This window comes from Hemiscyllium ocellatum, chromosome 20 (assembly GCF_020745735.1).
Source record: "Hemiscyllium ocellatum isolate sHemOce1 chromosome 20, sHemOce1.pat.X.cur, whole genome shotgun sequence".
Classification (NCBI taxonomy): Eukaryota; Metazoa; Chordata; class Chondrichthyes; order Orectolobiformes; family Hemiscylliidae; genus Hemiscyllium; species Hemiscyllium ocellatum.
The window spans coordinates 52,108,950-52,132,125 of NC_083420.1; the positions used below are offsets into that span (position 1 = coordinate 52,108,950).

General features: G+C 39.9%; 1 protein-coding gene across 1 annotated transcript in view; it reads left to right on the forward strand.

The window, feature by feature from the left end:
• LOC132825289 (uncharacterized) overlaps positions 1-20,689 on the forward strand; it is a 292,786-nt gene extending 272,097 nt beyond the window's left edge. The window contains exons 145-154 of the mRNA XM_060840393.1: positions 1,431-1,615; positions 2,158-2,248; positions 4,596-4,713; positions 6,214-6,395; positions 11,699-11,845; positions 15,066-15,199; positions 18,050-18,183; positions 18,825-18,919; positions 19,515-19,701; positions 19,824-20,689. Of these exons, the coding sequence (XP_060696376.1) occupies positions 1,431-1,615; positions 2,158-2,248; positions 4,596-4,713; positions 6,214-6,395; positions 11,699-11,845; positions 15,066-15,199; positions 18,050-18,183; positions 18,825-18,919; positions 19,515-19,701; positions 19,824-19,927 (1,377 nt within the window). The 3' untranslated portion in view covers positions 19,928-20,689. The remainder of the gene's footprint in view (positions 1-1,430; positions 1,616-2,157; positions 2,249-4,595; positions 4,714-6,213; positions 6,396-11,698; positions 11,846-15,065; positions 15,200-18,049; positions 18,184-18,824; positions 18,920-19,514; positions 19,702-19,823) is intronic.
• The last annotated feature ends 2,487 nt before the right edge of the window (positions 20,690-23,176 follow it).

Here is a 23,176-nt window from a genome sequence, read left to right on the forward strand (position 1 = left end):
ATATTTCTACCAACCTCCTGTAACCTTTTACATCCTTGCTTGTCAAGAATCTACCTATTACTGCCTAAAAATAACCCAAGAATAACCTTATACCACCGAGGAAGAGCATTACAAAGACTTATGACCTACTCTGATAAGGATATTTCCTCATCTCTATCTTCAGTAGGTGACTGCTAATTCTTAAAAAATTCTTATTCTAGAATCCCTCTTCTATATTCCAATTAAGTTGCCTCTTAGTCTTCTAAACTTCAGTGGATACAATCCTAACCTGTCCAACGCATCCTCATAAGACAGCCTGCCATTTCAGATGTTAGATGAGTAAATCTTCTTTGAACAGCTTCCAATACAGTTAAATCCTTACACAAATAAGGATACTAGGAGAAAGTGAGATGCTGGAGACCAGAGTTGAAAAGTATGGTGCTGGAAAAGCGCAGCATGCCAGGCAGCATCCAAGGAGCAGGAATCTCTTGCTCCTCGGATGCTACCTGGCCTGCTGCGCTTTTCCAGCACCACACTTTTCAATGCAAATAAGGATACTAATAGTATACTCTTTATGTAGTCTCTCCAGGATCTGTATAGCTAAATAATTTGATCATAATTCTTTCATGGGGTGTCCACTCTCATTGCCTTTGAACTGAGTAGCTGACTAGGCCCCTTCAGAGAGCAGTTAGGAATTTATGGGTTTTTATGGGTCTGGAATTGCACATAAGTTGGACCTAGCAAGAATGGCAGATTTCCTTCCTTTCCTGAAGGATATTCATGAACACGACAGCTTCACATGACAAACAAAAATAGATTCACAGTCATCCTTGCTGGGAGTAGTTTTTGGTTCCAGACTGATTAATTGACTTTAAATTCCCTTTGCTGTCACTATTTGAATTTGAGCATTCGTGATTAGTCCAGTGGTCGTATCACTACACCACCATCTCCAACTTAAAATGTTAGCATTGTGAATCCAGTACGTGTCATCTTCAGAACTGTCAGATTCGAAATGTCACCTCAGTTTCTCTATCCACCGATGCTGCCAGACCTGCTGAGTTTGTGCAGCATTTTCTATTTCCTCCACAGACTGTTTGTTCACTGTGTGTTTGGAATCTCAAGCCTGACAATCATGCTGGGGTTCATGTAGCGAACTAAGTGTTAACGTCACCTTTCTTTGGACTTAGATCTCCGAAGTCTGTGGCAGAATCCTGACTTACAGAATTCCTTGCATCTTTCCAACCTTTTGTCAAACATCCCACTCATTCCCAGCCAGCTAGCTAGCTAGTTAAACTCCCAACATATTTAGCTGTAAAACCTTTTCTTGCTACCAAAGAAATTATACATAGCCCAAGAATATCTAAGACTGACTGAACGAAGAAAGGGAACAATAATGGAAAACAAAATACAGCCTGCTTCCTTACCATTTTTATATGTATTCCTTCTTTCAGAAATTTTCCAGTGTAAGTCTGTCAAAAGGTAATGTGACAATCTTGAACAATTTGACCTGTGACTATGAGGGAGACATCAAAACAGCTGACATCTCTATATTAGAGACTTTGAAAAATTGTGTCGAGTATACACCCGCTCAGCGCGATGCTATTGACTTCCTGCTGAACCAAAATAGCACCTTTGGGTAAGCTTTAACCGTTTCCTTTCCTTTCAGAGGGCAGTGTTATGAACATCGGCACAGTTCTTCTCTAGCTTCATGTTTATTGTGTATTGTTAAAGTATGCTGAGATTTTGAAAAATGGTTTTGCACTGAACGAAGTCCAATAACACTTAGATAAAACAAATGAGGGAGATTTTAGTATTTATTTTTGTTCAGGATTAAAGCACTACAAGAGATCGATTATGTAAAAAACTTTATTCAAGTTAAATCTGTTGTACAGTTGGCATTGTATTATGAGGGTAATGTGACTTTGAGAACATGCAATAATGGAGTTTTTTATTACATTACAAGAATGAATTTGTAACACACATACCTGAGTTTAGTACAGTTTTGTTTTATGGTGTCTGCATTTTTTAAGTAAAAAGCAACTTTGACCTACGTATTGTTCTGTGACGTTTAACATGTAATTTTATTTGAATAAAATACCTTGACATATTAGCATACATCTCGAGCTCTGCATTTTGATTTTGTAGTAATTTAATGCTGTTTTTTTCACATGCCTTCAGTGATCCCTCCAATTGGACTGAGTCCACTCTGGAAAATTTAGGGCCACTTGTCTTCGCTATAAGCACAAGTACATGGAACAAAGTCAGAAAGGTATAAAACTATTTTTAAAAAAAGCTTTGAAATTATATTAACTTGACTTAAAATCTCTGATGGTCTCTCCGCAATAGATGCAATAAAAATCTTTATAAGTAAGTATCTAGGTCGAAATGTGTGATGCTGGAAAACCACAGCAGGTCAGACAGCATCCGATGAGCAGGAGCATTGATGTTTTGGACATGAGCCCTTCATCAGGAATGTGGGGAGGGGAGAAAGGGGCTGGCAGATAAATAGGAGTGGGGGCGTGGTTGGTGAGGGGAAGGTAGCTGGGAAGGCGATAAGTAGATGCAGGTGGAATGTGATAGTGATAGGTTGGAGATTTTTGTTGCACCTCCAAACACCTCATCTACTGCGTCCGTTGGTCTAGATGTGTTCTCCTCTATGTTGGGGAGACAGGACGCCAACTCGTGGAACGTTTCTGGGAACACCTTTGGGACACACACACCAAATAACCCCACAGTCCTGTAGCCAACCACTTCAACTCCCCCTCCCACTCCGCCAAAGACATGTAAGTCCTCCACTGCCAAATCCAAGCTACCCGACAACTGGAGGAAGAACACCTCATCTTCCACCTTGGGACCCTCTAACCACACGGAATCAATGTAGATTTCACCAGTTTCCTTATCTCCCCTCCCCCCACTTAATCCCAGATCCAACCCTCCATTCAGCACCACCCTCTTGAAATGTCCCACCTGTCCATTCCCTTCCCACCTATCCACTCCACCCTCCCCTGCAACCTATCACTATCAACCTCCACCTGCATCGACCTATTGCCTTCCCAGCTACCTTGCTCCCACACCTCCTATTTAGCTCAGCTTCCCCCCCCCCCCAACCAAACATTCTTGATAAAGGGCTTATGCCCGAAATATCAATTCTCCTGATGCTGCTTGACCCCCTGTGCTTCTCCAGTGCCACACTTTTTGACTCTGATCTCCAGCACCTGCAGTCCTCATTTTCTCCTAAGTATCTAGCCTGTAGTATTATAACTAGCTGATTTGCAGTATGTTTGTAAGCTGGAATTTACATTAAATGCTCTCCAATTATTTGCTTTCCTGATGATTTGATGATTAGACTTCATTGCACAGCCTGCTGTTGTCTGCTTGTTTGTTTTCCTGTCCCACTGTTCCTGTCTCTGTCCATGGTATTGTTGCACCATGACCAGATTGAAACTGACTATCCATTGGTGTCTATTCTCTGTTAGCCAACGTGGTGTCCCTACATTAAGATCAGTAGCAGAGATTCCAATTTAGCATCTTTCCCATTTATTTTAATTATCAGATTTTAAGCTCATTAGTGAACGCATGCCAAAGTAAAGTTTCCAGAAATCTCTTTATATTTTCATTTTCTTATTTTACTGTCCCAAATATTACCACGTCAACATAGTTAGCTCTCCGAGTCAACATTTTTACAGCACAGAAAGAAGCCAGCTTTGTCTACACTGGTCATCAAACATCCAACAATTGTGATCCCATTTTCCAGCACATGGCCTGTCACTTTGTATGCTGTGGCATTTCGACAGTTCATCAAAATAGTTCTTAGATGTCTGGAGAGTTCCTGTTTCTACCCACCTTTTAGGCAGTGAGCTCTAGGTAGCCACATCACTCGGTGAACATTTGTTTCACCAAATCCCCTCTAACCTTTCTAATCCTTACCTTAAAACTGAGTCGCCTAGTTATTGACACCTCCACTAAGTGGAAACAGTTCCCCCTATCCATCCTGTCATGTCTCTCTGAATTTTGTATGTCTCAATCGGATTCCTCATCAGCCTTCTCCGCTCTGAGGAAAGCAGCCCCAATGTACCTCGTCCCTCTTAGCAGAACTACTCCAGCCCAGGCAACATCCTGGTGAGACTCCTGTTGACAGCAATCACAGCCTTACTTTAGTGTGGTGACGAGAGCTGCACATAGTACTCCAGCTGAGGCCTCATTAACATTGCATAGTGTTGAAAACAAAAAGTGCTGGAAATCACAGCGGGTCAGGTAGCATCCATGGAGAGAAAGCAAGCTAACATTTCGACTCTTCATCAGAGCTGATATGTGGTCTGTTCTTTACCACTGGCTAGGAAACATCTAATTGCAGATATTAGCAACTATGGCAGTCGGGACTATTTTGGTGTTGGGTGTATCCAGAATGAAGCCAAGAAAACACTTGATTTATTGAGAAAGTATTTTATTAAGAAAACAAGGCAATTTTTTAAAAAATGGATATACATGGAAGGGTACTCCAGGACAAAACAGCTCCTCTGATAAGTGTAAACTTTACCAAGTTTACTAAGTCTTGTATTTTACGTGCTATCTTTCTAAAAATGGAAACTTGGTTAATGGTGCTTTTCCCTCCACAGACTGTCATTTTAAAAGGCTTGCGACAGTATGTGAGGAGACAGTCTAGATTTCAACTCCAACAAAAGCAAGACCTTCTCTCGGGACTGTTCCTGCACATGAGATCAAGACGGGAAACTGGTATGAGATCACGTGTGTAATGCTGCCAATTCTGGTTGGAAATGTTCCTGCAGATTTAATTCATTGGCATTCTAATCACATTACCTGCAATTGTGTCATGATTATTTAATTATTGTAGCTCTCTCCCTTTCTCCTTGGATTCAGATTCTTTGCAAAGGTTTTGCAATTCTGCACTGGCTGATCTGCACTTAGACTTGACATGGCATGCTTAACAAGAACTAAACAGGGCAGCCGCACAAAGGGCTCAGTGTTTGACACGCTACTGACTGACAGGGCACGTCATCATAAATTCATTTCAGCAACATTTCTAAATAAGCCTGGACACGATCTCAATAAGAGAGAGAATTTTCATGAAATTGTAGAAATTGCTGCCAGCGAAGGCTAAGTTGACACAGATGATTATGCCAGTGCTTTCTCTACTTCTGCAACTTTGCGATCATTTCATATTTCTCCTTTTACAAGTATTTGTCCTATTTGCTTTTAAAGAGTGTTTGGCATTCACCTCAATAGCCATTTGCCAGGAAGAATTCAGTGCTTTCATAGCTCTTAGTTCAAGTCTGTCCCAGGAGCATTTCAACCTCTCTCCCCTAATTTGCCATTTGCCATTCATTGAAGGCAGTATGTGACCCAGAATATATTCTCAAGGTTTCATATCTTCCTTTACTGGTCCTCTATCCACAATATGGAGATGTCGGTGTTGGACTGGGGTGGACAAAGTCAGAAGCCACATGTCACCAGGTTATAGTCCAACAGGTTTATTTGAAATCACAAGCTTTCTGAGTGCCCCTCTTTCGCAGTAGTGCCCGAAAGCTTGTGATTGCAAATAAACCTGTTGGACTATAACCTGGTGTCATGTGGCTTCTGACTTGATTCTTTATCGGCATTTCTCCATCCACAATGTTGCTGCTTTGCACGATTTTAAATTTTGTTCTTAATTCCTTCCCTTAGCCGTGTTAAAGTTACAGATGACATAGCAAAGAGATGGCTTATTGGTGGTCTCCAAAAAAAATCAAGGAAATTAGAATCTCACTTGTGTAGCCCTGATCTATAGGAGCTTGGAGTTCTGTTACTCAGTAGCAGTTTTAGATTTTCCTGCTATTGGTCCTGGGTGCGCTGTATGACTCCAACAGCACCTTGAGGAAGTTAAGTTGCTTTCCACTCCTGACATATAATGCATCCCTATCCAGTTTTCCTCCATGTGGTGTGCTCAGATAGAGCAAAATGTCCACGTTCAATGATACATTCAACATTCCCATAGGTGAGGCAATCAAAGGTTAGAGCACTTCTAATGGCTCAGTGGGTCAATGTACCATCTGGTGTGTTGTCCAGCGTAAAATGTTAGATGACCTTTGGTGCTGGAGAACTTACTGATGCTCACAGTTTTCACTTGGGAACAATTCTGGAAAGCCTCACCACAGCATAACTTGCAATCCAGCAGGATAAATGTAAATATTTTGATTTTTATACTAATCACTCTTTTCTTAATGATTGTATTCACAGGATGTACAAGTGACCAAATAACAGCAGAAATGACTTTTGATGTAATTCTACCTGCACAATATAGTGCATCTGATTTGAATGCCTGCCTGGACAATAATATCCTAAAGGATCGACTGTCTCAGCTGGGAACGCTTGCATTTTCAAAAGAACAGCTAAAAGTTCTCAAAACCAAACTGAGTGAGGTAAAGATACGTGATGTGAAAATAATTGGCATGGATAGGGTAAATAGACAAGGTCTTTTCACTGAGATGGACAAGTCTAGAACTAATGGGCATAGATTCAGGGTGAGGGGGGAAAGATTTAAAAGTGGAGGGGAAACCACAGGTGCAACTTTTTCACGCAGAGGGTGGTGTGTGTATGGAATGGGAACTGGTGGAGGCTGGTACAATTATAACATTTAAAAGGCATGTGGATGGGTACTTGAATAGGAACGCTTTGAGGCATATGGGCCAAGTGCTGGCAAATAGAACGAGATTAGTTTAGGATATCTGGTTGACATGGACAAGTTGGACTGGAGAGTCTGTTTCCGCGCTGTACATCTCTGACTATGACTCTAATTGTTGCAAGTTTAACAAAAAAACTAACGAGATATGTGCCTTTGTCCAGGTGAAGTGAACATTTGGTGTAGGGGATATCATTTCATAGAGAATTCCCCACAAATCATACGGTTTACACTTAAACAGTAAATACTTTAATGTTTCCTTAATGATTATGGTTGTCTATTTTATTGTAGAATGTGAATTCTTTTTTGCCTGTTCTGCCCCTGTATCTCAGGAATTTACCTTTGTCAATATCTTTAAATAGTAAAGCAGCCGGTTCTGATGGAAACCCTTGTGGACTTGATAGCCTTTTCTTACAGCAGCCAAACTGATAGAATAAAGTTGTTTGTTTTGAATCAGTGTGAGAATAAGAGAAGGCCACTCAGCCCCTTTAGTCTGTTCCACCATTCAATTTGATTACATTTGATCTGCAGCTTAACTCCAATTTCCCATGCTTGTTCCACATTTTTTGATACGCTGGCCTGAAGAAAATGACCGATAGCTGTCTTGACTATTTGTGTTAGCCTGGGGTCCACAGTCATTTGTGGAGAAAGAGCTCCAGGCTGACACCCTTTCTTCCTGGCTTTTCAGTAGAGGGGAACCTCGATTATCCAAACGAGATGGACGGGCACTATTTCATTCAGATAATTGATTATTTGGTTAATTGATTCAATGCCTGTCCTCTGGGACTCGGAGTTTTCAGAAGTTTCCTTTTTCCTCGCTCGATCTGCCTTGTTTCCTCTCTCTGTCTCAGGGTGTGTTTCTATGCAGACACACATTTGTGTACAATGTACCTGCAGCATTGCTGTAGTCTGCCACCCACCCCCATCAGCTCAATGGGATTGACACAGCGAGCACTTGCTAAGTCTGTCCCCCGTTGAGGAGATGAGGCAGCAACACATCACGTGCAAGCCCCGCCCCTGTGAGCCCCTGTCCGCTCCCGCTCCCACGTCCAACAGTAAGACTGATACTGCGTTTGGGGTGGTGAGTCTCAAAATAGAACACACACACACACACACACACAACTTTTCCCTGCAGCATTTTGACAGGACAATATTGGAAAGATTATCTGGGTCAAGGGGGGTTTAGGGTAAATCCCTGTGTAGAACTCCAGGGAAATTGTGGAGGTGGGGAGAGAGAGGGCAGGTAGTCAGTCATTTGAGACGGTGCCTGGCTCCCATCGATGTCCAGGACTGTTCTCGGCAGCATTTCTGTAAGCCAAGTTTGTTTTTAATCATTGTAAACAAAAGGCACAATCAGTGTTGGAAACACCTCTTTGATGTAATGTTTATATCGTGACTTTGAGATCTCCTTTGGATAATCCAAAATTTGGATAATTGATATTCGGATAATCAAGGTTCCTCTGTATTAACTGAAATAATGCAAAGAGAATTGGGTTACTATGAAAATAAGCAACTAAATCCCTTCTCAGTCAGTTCTTTTTTTAAATTATTCCAGAGTTGGAATTATCATTTTATAACTCAGCAGCTTAAAATCATGATGGCTGGATGTAGTGATTGTAATGAGTTCAGCCAGGTGGACTTTATTGAATACGAATTCCCTGACTGGGGCTGTTAACCTGGTCCATATAGGGATCTCTGTGACAGATAAAACAAGGAGATGCTGACAATCTGATAGCTGACTCTGAAGAGGCAATACTAAAGTCAAGGACCATCTGTGTGTCAATACCAGGTGACTTGGTGAAGAGATACCAGCCTGTTTGGAGTTATTTTACTGAACGTCCAGGCTGATGATTTGATTCAGCATTGCTAACTGGGAGTAGTGCCCATAAGAAGCATGTTCTAAGAAATCACTGGTTGTAGGCTTGTGATGTTACAACCTACATTCCTGGCAGGCGGTACTTCCTGATGGCCAGTTGCTTCTTTCCTCTCCTTGCTGGCAATAATAGTCTGAAAAGTGTCCATTTGTTTCAGCACTTTTGGTTGCTGGCAAAATTCATTTGCATTTGGGAGGTGTAGGAATTCTGCTTTCTGAGATACGTTTCCTGAGAGGGAAACACTCCTAGAGATTTGAGCCAAGTCTTGAAGTGTTAATAATCCATGGCAACAATATCAGAATTCTGTTGAGACACAAGATATTATTTTAGATGTTAGATCAGTGGAGGAGAGACACAGAAATACATTTCAGCGCACATTTACTTATAGCACTAGAGTCAATAACGATAGATAAATCTAAAGGGTCATTAACCAGAAATGGCAGTCAAGTACATGAATGGACAAAGACAGAGAATGCTGGAGAAACTCAGCAGGTCTCACAGCATCTGTGGAGAGAGAAGCAGAGTTTTATTAGTTTAGATTCCCTACAGTGTGGAAACAGGCCCTTTGGCCCAACAAGTCCACACTGACCCTCCAAAGAGCAACCCATCCAGACCCATTCCCCTACATCTAACACTATGGGCAATTTAGCATAGCCAATTCACCTAACCTGCACATTTTTGGACTATGGGAGGAAACTGGAGTATCCGGAGGAAACCCACGCAGACACAGGGAGAATGTGCAAACTCCACACAGACAGTTGCCTGAGGCGGGAATGAACCCAGGTCTCTGGTGCTGTGAGGTAGCAGTGCTCACCACTGTGCCACCGTGCCGCCCATTTTATGTTAATGTTTTGAGTCCTGTATGACTGTTTTTCAGAACTCTGCTCTGCTCTGTTGCTCCAGTATTCATTTTGTTTCAGATTTCCAGCATCCACAGTATGATACCTTTATTCAAGCGCACACAGTGAAGATATAAATTTATGTGGATAGAGTACCTCATTCAATTATAAGAGGTCAAATTCACCCTCGTATAGAAGACAAAAAGCACCTATTGGATCCTCTTTATAGACTTGACGGGAGAATAGGAAATAGTTCAATTCTTTCAACTTCCTTCCTCTCCCTTTTGAAAAGAAAATAGTACAGAAAATGGGTTTGTGTTTATTGTGAAATAATGTCATACTTTGAGTATTTTAATGTCAGTATCAGGCAATGCCCCAGATTGGCTCCAATATAAGAGAAATGGGAGTTCTACATCTGGAGGGAAAAAAAAGCTGGGAGACAGAATATTTCTCAACTGCTAAGTATTGGAGAGTATGGGTTTCCAAAAGGACATCATGTGTCCTTGTTCATAAATCACTAAAAGCTAAAGTGCAGATAAAACAATCAGTAGGGAAGGAAAATGGTGTGTTGATAAGGGTCTTTGAGTACAGCCATAAAGATGTCTTAAGTGATGAAAGGTGTGCGATTTTTTTTTAGTTTAAATTTTAAACTAGAGGTGTTGGTCTATTCTTGTGTAAAAAATTAACCAGATAGGTCTTTCCATGATTTTAAACCAATATATATCTCCTGAAGTGTTATTGATATTCTGGTGTTTAACAACCAGTGAGAGATAATACTAAACCATTAGTTTAGGAGAGGCCAGGAAGAGGAAGATAGTTAGATATTTTGGGTAGTTTGAGGAAGACCTGGCTGGGATCAGAAGCAAGTAAGTCTCTCATAGAAAAAGGAAATAGTTTAGAGCAGTTAAGGAAATTGGTTACCTTAGTGAAGGAGTGTTGTTTGTGAAACTTCCAGATCAGAAGTGTTTGGTTAGAAATTGATTTTTCAAAGACTGAGAATGTCTAAGCTTTCAGTTGTGAGAGTGGTCAAGGTAAAAGGTCTTACAGTTACGAGACCAGAATAGTAAAGGTGTAATTAAGTCAAACCTACTGATTTTATGGGGAAGGAATTTCTCTGGATTTTGTTTAACTGTAAAGTGTTGGCATTAGAGAGTAGATTGAATTTTGTTTTGCTGTGTTTGTTTTGAAGTCTTTCAAGCTGTTACATTTAGAAAGAACTTGGTTTATTTTATTTTACTTTTGTTTCTTTTGCACAATAAACTCTTTGTGGTTGAAACCAAATGTGCGGCTTAAATGCTATATTTCAGTGAAAGACCGGTACCATTGAAAACTAAGTGAAATATGATCTGTCAAGCCCAGACTTTATTCTTGGAATCTTACTTGTTCAGTAGTAACATTAGCTAGGATCATAACGTTTCCTGCTGTTCTATCGATATTTGGTGAGACAGAGCTGGAGTATTGCGCAGAGTTTTGGTCTCCTTATCTATGGAAGAATACACTTGTCAATGAGGGAATGAAACTAAGGTTCAACAGATTAATCTGTTGGAATGACTAAACAAAAACAAATCTGGAGTAGACAACCATGTCACCGCTGTCAATAATCATTAAAACCCATCTAGTTCACTAATGTCCTCTAGGGAAAGAAATCTGCTACCCTTAATTGTCTGATCTACATGTGACGGCAGACCCATAGCAATATGTGGTTCACTCTGGAATGTCCTTTAGAGTTGCCCAGAAATCTTGCAAGAAAGCTAGAATTTCCCTGGTCAAACGACTCCTCAACAACCTGCCATGTGGTTTCCATAAATGGTTCTCCAGGGCATGAGTGGATTTTCCAACTAATTCAAATCAATAGATTAGCCAAATCTGTTGGAAGATCCTAATCAATTGCCTCCTTGTGCAAATTATAATAAATATAAAACCTTTTGGACCGTCTGTGGAATTAACTTCCTGAGGAAGTGGTAGATATGGGTACACTTACAAATTTTAACAGACATTTGGATAAGTACATGAGAAGGAAAGGTTTGGAGGGAAATGGGCCTAATGCAGGCAGGTGGGCCCAGTTTAGTTTGGGATTATGGTTGGCATGGACTGGATGGATGGAAGGGTCTGTTTCCATGCTTTATGACTCGATAGAAAATGATCAATGTTTAGTTCCTTATTTTTTTCTTAATCATGCACAATGTAAACAAATGTTATAATTCGTCTCTAATTTTTATCTGGTTTAATCATTTTGATAAATGCTCACAGACCTAAAACATTAGAAGCTAGCTAACCTTTGTCCAGCGTTTTCTGTTTACATTTTCTAACCCTGAATATTTCTGAAACAGATTTATCCAGCCGGACTACCAGAAGAGAAAATTCAGCTGCTGGGAATCATTGCTACGGTGTACAGCTCGACAGAGATCAGCACTTGGAATATAACCAAAGTGGAAACTGTTTCTGCTCTACTGCCAAACAGCCAGAATGATACCACGGTATAGCAACTCAAAAGAAATTTTTAACAAAACTAATTAAGTTGAGGGATTGTCTTGGTTGAAAGAGAGTCTGGCTTTAAACTCAGACAGCCTGGATTGTGATCTTATTTGTTTCTGAATATGGGAAAATATAGGGCAGAAGACAAGTCTGCAATAGAGTCAGTTGGATTGATATTAGACTGACTTATTTTGCTTTCCTTCAATATTTAACAGAGGATTACAGTTGAAAACATTAATTATCATTTTTATTGACATCCCATAATGGAGAACTGTTTTATAGTTTGCTAATGGCCTAATGGCTACTGTGGGGAATTTTGCTCCTTTTAAAATTACTCCTTGTAAAAGGCTGCTCCCAAAATGGAAACATGAATTTTGCAGATAGAGCTTTTAATTTATTGCCTCAGATATTCCAATGGCCAGATAGTTGTAGGAGAAGTGTAAACCAATGTTGTATATTAGTACCATCTGGAGGTAGCAGCTGACTTTGCAGGAAGTGTCCAGGAAGTTGAAAATTCCAATGGGCAACTCCCCAGTGTCTGGAACCCTCCAAGAAAGTACCATAATTTTGGGGATGTTGGAGAGTTCCAATTCAGCCGAGCTTAACGGTTGGGTGTGAATTAGAGAAATCTGCTTCAACTCCTGGATATCTATTAAACTGAACTACTAAACTCAACCCAGCTGGATCCAACACCCTCCTTCCCCACATTCCAAACTAGCACCACCACTGTCCCTCATTCCCAACCCGTTAGTTCCTCAAGCCAAGCATAAGCAGTCATCCACATCTCTGGCATCTCACCAAAATGGCACCCGAACTCCTTCACCTACAGTTCCCACTTATTGCCCACTTATCTCCAACCCACAACAATAGAAGAGCCCAGCACATCAGTGAAAAAAGTAAGGCTGAAGCATTCGCAGCAATCTTCAGCCAGAAGTGCTGACTGATTGATTCATCTCGGTCTCCTCCAGTGGTCCCCAGCATCTCAGATGCCACTCTTTAGCCAATTCGATTCACTCCACGTAAAATCAAGAAATGGTTGGAGGCATTGGACACTGCAAAGGCTATGTACTCTGACATCATTCAGCATAGTACTGAAGACTTTTATTTCAGAACTTGCTGCTCCCCTACCTAAGCTGTGCCAGTGCAGTTACAACACTGGCATCTATCCAACAATGTGAAAAATTGTCCAGGTATGTCCTGTACACCAAAAAGCAGGACAAATCCAATCCAGCCAATTACTTCACCATCAATCAACAGTGCTTTCAATCAACACATACTCAGCAATAACCTGCTCAGTGATACCCTGTTTGGGTTCTGCCAAGGCCACTCATTACAAACTTGGTTTAAACATGGACAAAAGAAAGCTAAACTCCGGGGCTGCAGAACATTTTTGTGGGAGTTCCTCAGGGTAGTCTCCCATGCCCAACCATCTTCAGCTGCTTAATTAGTGACTTTCCCTCTGTCATAAGGTCAGAAGTGAGAATGTTCATGGTGCAGACATCAATGTTCAGCACCATTTGCAATTCTTCAGATATTAAACAGTACAGGGCTACATATGGCAAGATATGGACAATATCCAGGTTTGGACCAATAACATAATTCTATTTACATTCCCAATGAAGAGCTTATGCTCAAAACATCAACTCTAATGCTCCTCGGGTGCTGCCTGACCTTTTCCAGCACCACACATTTTGACTCTGATCTCCAGCATCTGCTGTCCTCACTTTAACAAGTGGCAAGTAACATTTGTGCCAAGCAATGACCATCTCCAATAAGATAGAATCTAACTGTTGCCCCTTCACTCAATGGCATCGCTGAATCCTGACTGTGTAACATCCTGGATGTTACCACTGACCAGACATTTAACTGGACTAGTCATATTAACTGGACTAGGCAGGTTTGTGCCTAGGAATATTGCAGCAAGTAACTCACCGCCTGACTCTCTAACACCTGTCCACCATCTACAAGGCACAAGACAGGAGCGTGATGAAATACTCCCCACTTGTCTGCAGCAGTGCAGCACCAACAACACTCATAGATATTGACACTGTCCAGGAGAAAGCTGCCCACTTGATTGGCACCATACCCAGAACATTCACTCATTCCACCACCAAGACTGCGTAGCAATGGCATGTACCATCTACAAGATGCACTGCAGAAATTCACCAAGGCTCCTCATACAGCATCTTCAGAACCCACAACCACTACCATTCAGAAGGACAAGGGCAGCAGATACAAGGGAAATACACAGCCGGCAAGTTCCTCTCCAAACCACTCACCATCTGGGGGCGGCACAGTGGCTCAATGATTAGCACTGCTGTCTCACAGCACCAGGGTCCCAGGTTCAATTCCAGCCTTGGGCGACTGTCTGTGTAGAGTTTGCAAATTCTCCCTGTGTCTATGTGGGTTTCCTGCCACAATCCAAAGATGTGCAGGTCAGGTGAATTGCCCATAGTGTTAGGTGCATTAGTCAGAGGGAAATGGGTGTAGCTGGGTTACTCTTCGGAGGTTCGGTGTGGACTGATTGGGCTGAAGGGCCTGCTTCTGCACTGTAGGGAATCTAATCTAATTTAAAATCCTCACATGGGAAATATGTCGCTGGGTTAATATCCTGAAACCCATTTCCATATGGTAATGTGGATCTACCTACAGACTGTAGCATTTCAAGAAGACACTACCTCCTTGAACATTTATGGATGGACAATAAGTGCTGGCTTAGCCAATGATGCCCACATCTAGAGAGTGAATTTAAAAAAAAAGGTTTCATAACATCATCAGAATACCTGGGCAATTATCCCTAAAATCAGAACTCAAATCTAGTCGAAAGATTTTTTGTGAAATATTTGGCACACCCAACTCAGTGAGTGCAGATATTGAACTCACAGTTGCTATAAGTAGATAATCTCAACTGAACAGATGATCCAGATTTGCTGCAAAGTGAAAAGAAAGTGTTCTCCTAATTAAGCTTTGAGATTGAGGTTAGACAGAACACACTGAAGGCAGTCTTGATTCTGCAATAACAGATGCCATTGTACTAACAAAGTGCCATAACTGAATACTCTCTGGTACTGAAGAATGAAAAAAAAATGATAAATTAAATACTAACCAAAAAGAATAAATTAAAATACACTGAAATCTTTGTCATGGGAAATTCACTTTGATAGAAGATTACTTGCCGTGGCTACAGTCATGCTTTTAACATTCTGTCTCTCTAATATGCAGAGAAAAGCAATTGTTTCAAGGTACTTGGAAGCGGGTGGAGTGTTAGATGCAAATGTGTTGAATTTGATTGGTGGAAATGTGCTGTGTCTTCTTGATGAAAGCCAAATTCGGGCAATCAGCTCCACTGAAATCAGGTAAGTGTTCCTTATATCCAGGATGCTGTGAATTAGTTACCTGTACTCTGTGTTTATGTGGCCATTGTTAGGGGCCAGACATTCTCAAAATAGGTAGCCTAGCCCTAGCTTTTTCTTATTTTTAAAGGCAAATGTGAAGTGCCTGTTCCAGATGCAATGTGAGTGCTCAAACTTCTCAACATTAAGCAAAACACAATTTGTTTAAACACTGTAGTTAAAATACAAACAAAAAAAAGAGAAATTTGGAATAACATAATTCTATTAGAAAACCGAACAGAATAATAGATACAATAACTATTACTAATAAACTGTTCCAATATAGTAACACCCCATAAAGACCCCCTTTGGCAAAAAGGCAAATTCAGAAAACCAATTTTGTCTCACCTGCAATCTAGCAGCCGAGGAAGAGAACACTCAGCTATAATCAAAAACCAGCTTCCAAGTCTTCAAGCCCACAACCGGAACAGCTCTGTTGAAACTTCAACAACAACTGCTTAAAGCTTAAAAAATGTAAAATGAGAAGTCCTGGTCTGAGAGAGCTGGATACTGCTTCTATTGTTCCAACTTTAAAAACTAAACCAAAGCCTTACAACCTGTTTATGTTGCCACAAGACTATTCAGCACCTCTTATTCAATCTCTCTCTTCAAAAAACAGCAGGACAAATAACCTCTTAAGGCCACAGCATCTTCACACCATGTAAATGTCTCAGTGCTAACTCACACAGGAACTCATTTTTTGCACTGATTCCCTTCAACAAGGGCCTGGAAATTTGCAATTATTTTCCAATTCTCCAAAGGCTCTCAGCAAGAAAATATAATTTTGAATTGATCTTGAGGTCTACTTGCTTCAAGTTAGATTTTAATTCCTTAAAGGCCTGTTTCAACACAACACAGAAAGATGCACAACAAATGCTGTCACATGTAAATAACATAATTCTGTTTACAAATTTAGCAATCTATTGAAGATGCAACGGAAATTAATATGTAAAAAGTGAAGACTGCACAAATATTTGTTTTAATCTCACATGTCCCCATTTCTAATGAAAATCTCTCTGTAGAATTGTCTGTAATTACAATCTCCCACCACTGTTGGTACAGTACTATCTGACTGTTCTAATTCAATGCCAATGTGGTGAACTGTTTTTCGTTTTACCAGCAACCATATTGCCCTAGTTTTTTTTCCCTAGACAACAAATAATTGGAGAGAATGAAAATAATATCTAAAAATAAGGGTAGAATATGAAACTTATTTGGATGAGACTAAGTTGACTGTAAACATTTTCATCCAGTTAACAGACTGTTTAGGGAAAATTTGTTTTCATTGATTATTGTTTGAGATTCAATTAAGAACAAATCCCTCCTCAGCATTTTTTAAGGTGTAATGTTTTGTTTGGTACAAAAGCTTCAACATTTTATGAGTTTTTTTGGCAAACTTACAAATAATAATTCTGCAAGCTTGCTATTGTATTTGTAAACTATCCTAGCAGTCTTGATGAGAAAATTCCACATTCCTACCCAGTAATTTGATGTATCTTAACTTGAACAAATGGATTTAAGTACTTGACAATAAGGACATAAAACTCAGGCGTAATAGGACCACAAATGATGATGGGCAAAGTGATGGTAAAGATGCATAATGTGGAAGCACATTTGGGGCAGGTTGATCATTTGAACGGGAATGATGGCAGTTTGGAGTTCATTTTGATGGCCATCCCTCCTCAACAGGAGTGTTAACTCCGATAATGCTTTCAAAAACCCTTAATGCTCCCAAACCCCCAGCCAATCCAAAAAGAAATACCAGGGAAACCTATGAATGCTGCACTCGGCTCCACTGCATCTTATATGCCATGGAATTAAATTGCAGCACATTCATTTCTGAGTATCACTGTTTCTTTTTAACTATTTTCCCTCCTCAAGCTTTTTAAGTCCGACAACCATAAATCCAAGTGTTCCCTTGTTCTATGTGCTTCTCTTAATACATTCTTCAATCTGACCTTAAGAACATCCACTACAAACCTTCTTGTTTTCAAAATACCTCTCTCAGTGATCCAAAATCTTAGGCCAGCTAATACAATCATAACGCCATAGAGTTGTACAGCATGGAAACAAACCCTTCGGTTCAACCCGTCCATGCCAACCAGGTATGCTAAATTATAGTTCCATTTGCCAGCATTTAGCCCATATCCCCTTAAATCCTTCCAATTCATATACCTATCCAGATGCATTTTAAATGTTGTAATTGTACCAGCCTCCACCACCACTGGTAGCTTATTCCATACATGAACCACTCTTGGCATGAAAATGTTGCCCCTTAGGCCCTTTTCAAATCTTTCTCCTCTTACCTTAAACCTATGTCCTCTAATTTTAGACTCCCCTACCCTTGGGAAAAGACTTTCACTATTCACCCTATCCATGCCCCTTATGATTTTATAATCTTCTGCAAGGTCACCCCTCAGCCTCCGACACTCCAAGGAAAATAGCCCCAGCCTATTCAAACCCTCCAACCCTGGCAACATCCTTCTAGATCATCTCTTCACCCTTTCAAGTTTCACAACGTCTTTCCAATAGCAGGGACACCAGAATTGAACACAATATTCCAAAAGTAATCTCCCTGAGTATTGTTGGAAATCTAAGCATCTCCTCCCAATGCTTTGAGGCCTTGGGTACCTGCTAAGATACTATTAAACTGCAACACATCGTCCCATTTCTACCATGGCCACTTGCAATGCTAAGACTGGTACCCAGGTCTCTGACACTGAATTATCCTTTGAAAAATTCACTAGTTGAATGCAATATTGCATGCTTTCCATAAGTAAAATAACTCAGACTGTTCTAACAATTTTCCTGCAGCAACGCATCCACATTGAATATTTCCTCATGCTCTCAATCGAAGAAAACGCTAATATACAACAAAGCAAAAAGCATAATTGAGAGACAAACTAATGATTCAGCCATTTATTATAATCAGATTAAGACATACCTTGGTAAGTAATACAGACATAAATTGCAATAGAGAAATTGTTTTGAATTCTGGATTTATTTTCTGTATTTAATTGTGCAATTTTCTGGGCTGATTTATAAAAAAGACTATTTTTTCACAATTGGCAAAAGACTAATAAAATTTGTACAAATTGAACGTATGAAATTCCTCAGAATATGATGTTGAAGCAGAAGAAATATTTTGCTGCTTTTGTTAAGAAAACCCTCTTCTACCTAATTCTTATCTAGGTACAGTTATTGTAACAAATTAAGGAGTAATACCTACTTGAGGCTGTCTGCAAAATGCCAATTTAAACCGATAGACTATTGATGTAGACACTAAGAATTAAAGTAATCTGAGATTGAACTGCTACTATCTCCAAAGAAATTGCTGCATTTCAATTTTGTGTGCCTTGTTTTGGTATTTTAGGTCTACCTCTTATTAACAATTGTAAAAAAAACTGATAGATCAAGTACAAATAAGATTTGTCTCAGTATGAGAAGAGAATGTTACCTAGGAACTAATAATGATCATTGTATTACCAAAGCTTATTGCACACAGAACGTTGTATATATTTTAAGATTGTCAATGCTCGGAAGGTACAGTGTCACTTTTATTTAACAAGTTCATTTTCATCTTCTAAAGCTGCTGCAACAACTGCTGATTTACAGACTCTTGCTGCCGACACTATCAACATGGACCCTAGTGTATTCTTGACACTGAATCCTGAACAAGTAAAAGTATGGAAAAACAAAATACTTTTTTTGTGTGTGTTTGAGAGATAGAGAGAGAGCTGTGAGGAGATGGTGAACAGAGTGGAGCTTGTCCTTGTACAGTGGTGCCTTTCAAAATCAAATAATCTGCTGATAAGCATTCTTGATAAGAGTTCAGACAATTGTTACTCAGTTTAAGTAGTAAATGTCTACCATTTCTAGATTCCACACCAAGAGCTAGCCATTAGAAAAGTGACAGGATGGTGTGAAACATGGTGGAGTGGCATTGAGTAAGATTATGGCCTCAAAAAGCATGAGTGTTATTAATTAGGTCATGTCATTTCATATTAAATGTGAAAATTGGATTAAGTTATAAACTCGGGTTCTATAGACTGACAACATTCACATTTGAAGGCTGTACTTAATTGACTGAGCGACATGATGGGACATTCTGAGTTCATGAAGGCTTCATGGAAATGCAAATCTTTTTTATTCTAATAGTTTCAGCTCTTTCCCACAATTTCATCACTTTCCAGCACTTTATGCAGCATCAATAAGGTATGTTGCGTGGTACAAAAGTGGCCATTTTTCTTAAAGTGACACACAATTCTTTTTGTTTCAGACACTCAGCCCTGGTAACTTAAGAAATTTGCTTGGAGTTAACCTTCAAACTGTTAAGGATGCTGAAAATTCCACATTAGTCCAAATGTGGATTGGGCAACATACAGTAAGTGAGGTGAGGAGCCTGAAAATTGGCCTGACAGGAGGGAACCCTGACATAATACCTCCAGATTTAATAAGTATCCAAGGTAAGTGGAGTTGATTATAAGTGAATTCTGTTAATAACATTTACTGATAACAGAAATGCATTTTGAGATTTTCAAAACATGTTGAATAATTTGAGTTAAAAATCTTTTTATTTTGATTTTAGAAATAGATTCATCATCATCTTCTATCAACAAGAACTGTCTTCTATGTACAATCCAGTCTTTATCTATCAGCATAATAATCATTGCACTACAAAGGTTGTTATAGTAGAGAAAGAGAATTATTGTCATCAGCAGTATCTGTAATACCCATGTCAGTGAGGAATTCAATGATTTCTGTGGACAAATCAATAATGCATCCAGCATATGTAAACACAGTCTGAGTATACCACTCACAGACATTTACAGAATGTCTTAAGTTATATACATAATATTTTAACCTAAAAAGTAAATTCTATATCAGTTCAGCTCTGCATATTAGGTATTGATTAAGTGGGACCCTAGTAATAATTAAAACGACTGCCAGAATGAAAAATGAAAATCATGCTAAGGGACATAAATTTGAAGGAGAAACTGAAGAATTGATAGAAAAATATCAGAACGTTAAACCTTTTTGAATAGCATGCCATTTAGTCTATTGAAGAATAAATTCATTGTTCAAAATAGATTATCTTCCAGTGGGTGAAAGAAGCTACCAGAGAAATGTAACTCCATTGGATCAAATGCCATATCTTCTTTAAGTCCTTTGCCATATTTCATATTTAAAATGTATTAATATAGTCTGAAAGATACAAAGATATTGATATATTTTTTTCAGTAAATGATATTTGAACAATTTGTATGTGCCTGGTGAAATAACTATTTTTGTTCTGGATGAGTGTGACTACTAGTTTTGTTAAAAGAGCAATGGAAACATTTGTGTTAAATCTCATTAAATGGTAATTAAATAATTCAGGACAACCATATATAAAAACTGCATTTATCTTTCCTAAACTAAAATGAAAAAAATAAATTGAACTATTGACTTAAACCTCTGTCCTGTGTTTTCTTTAAAATATCCACACATTGCACTTCATAGAATCCCTAGTGTGGAAGAAGGTCATTTGGTCCATCAGGCCTGTACTGACCCATGCAAAGAGCATCCCATCCAAACCCAGACACCATTTATCCCTGTAATCACACATTTATAGTGGCTAACCCATCTAACCTGCACATCCCTGGACACTATGGGCAATTTCCCATCACCAATCCACCTAACCTGCGGGAGGAAACTGCAGCACCTTCCATACAGACACTGGAAGAACATACAAACTACACACAGACAGGCACCCAGGATTGGAACCAAACCAGAGATGCTTGCATTGTGAGGCAGTGGTGCTAACCAGTGAGCCACCATGCCACTCCTAGTTGTTGCCTATATAACAGGTACACCGCCAAGAAGAATTATATAAGCAACTTGAAACTGTTTCAAAAATTCAAGTACCCCAGATTTTGATTAGTTTGTGCTTAGTGTTCAAGAGAAATGTATTCAAGAAATACCTTGCAGGGTTTGTTCATATACATATATATATATATATATATACCATGTTAGGAGGCTCTTTTACACAGAACAGTTGTTAACACTTCTTCACCACACACACTTTTAAATACCATATGTCCTTCTGTTGCTTCAATTGATGGAAAAACAGTGGATTTACTGAGAGAAGAGCTGATAGGCATGTGATCGGGAACTAAATTTCTCCAAGCTTACTATGAATAGAAATGAAGGCCTTTCCTAACACAACTGCAACACCACCTCCTCCCAAAAGACAAAATCTTGCCACAAAAAGGATGGAATACATTTCAAAGTACAGCATAAAGTATCATAGACCAGAAACTGAAACACATTTGAACGATTTAGAAAATAATAAAGTGAAGGGCAAAGAAGCTTTTCTCTTTACAGGCTCCCCTTCCCATTCCAGAGAATGGTCAGATTAATCAATCAGTTACTGAGCATTCACACTAGGTGGCAGTCTAAGACTGCTCTTAAGTGTTTTAAGGGCTGTCCTGTTTTGACACTATCATCTTGCTAACTTACAGTCATAGAGATTACAGCATGAAAACAGACCCTTCGGTCCAACCTGTCCATGCCGACCAGATATCCCAACTCAATCTAGTCCCACCTGCCAGCACCCGGCCCATATCCCTCCAAACCCTTCCTATTCATGTACCCATCCAAATGCCTCTTAAATGTTGTAAATGTACCAGCCTCAACCACATCCTCTGGCAGCTCATTCCATACATGTACCACCCTCTGCGTGAAAAGGTTGCCCCTTAGGTCTCTTTTGTATCTTTCACCTCTCACCCTAAACCTACGCCCTCTAGTTCTGGACTCCCCGATCCCAGGGAAAAGACTTTGTCTATTTATCCTATCCATGCTCCTCATAATTTTGTAAACCTCTATAAGGTCACCCCTCAGCCTCCGATGCTACAGGGAAAACAGCCCCAGCTTGTTCAGCCTCTCCCTATAGCTCAAATCCTCCAACACTGGCAACATCCTTGTAAATCTTTTCTGAACCCTTTCAAGTTTCACAACATCTTTCCGATAGGAAGGAGACCAGAATTGCACACAATATTCCAACAGGGGCCTAACCAATGTCTGTACAGTCGCAACATGACCTCCCAACTCCAGTACTCGATACTCTGACCAATAAAAGAAAGCATACCGAATGCCTTCTTCACTATCCTATCTACCTGCAACTCCACTCTCAAGGAGCTATGAACCTGCATTCCAAAGTCTCTTTGTTCAGCAATACTCCCTAGGACCTGACCATTAAGTGTATAAGTCCTGCTAAGATTTGCTTTCCCAAAATGCAGCACCTTGCATTTATCTGAATTAAACTCCATCTGCCACTTCTCAGCCCATTGGCCCATCTAGTCCAGATCCTGTTGTAATCTGAGGTAACCCTCTTCGCTGTCCACAACACCTCCAATTTTAGTATCATCTGAAAACTTATTAACTGTACCTCTTATGCTCGCATCCAAATCATTTATGTAAATGACAAAAAGTACAGGACCTAGCACTGATCCTTGTGGCACTCCACCGGTCACAGGCCTCCAGTCTGAAAAACAATCCTCCACCACCACCCTCTTTCTTCTACCTTTGAGCCAGTTCTGTATCTAAATGGCTAGTTCTCCCTGTACTCCATGAGATCTAACCTTGCTAATCAGTGTCCCATGGGAAACCTTGTTGAACACCTTACTGAAGTCCATATAGATCACATCTACTGCTCTGTCCTCATCAATCTTCTTTGTTACTTCTTCAAAAAACGCAATCAAGTTTGTGAGATATGATTTCCCACGCACAAAGCCATGTTGACTATCCCTAATCAGTCCTTGCCTTTCCAAATACATGTACATCCTGTCCCTCAGGATTCCATTCAACAACTTGCCCACCACTGAGGTCAGACTCACTGGTCTATAGTTCACTGGCTTATCTTTACCGCCCTTCTTAAACAGTGGCACCACGTTTGCCAAC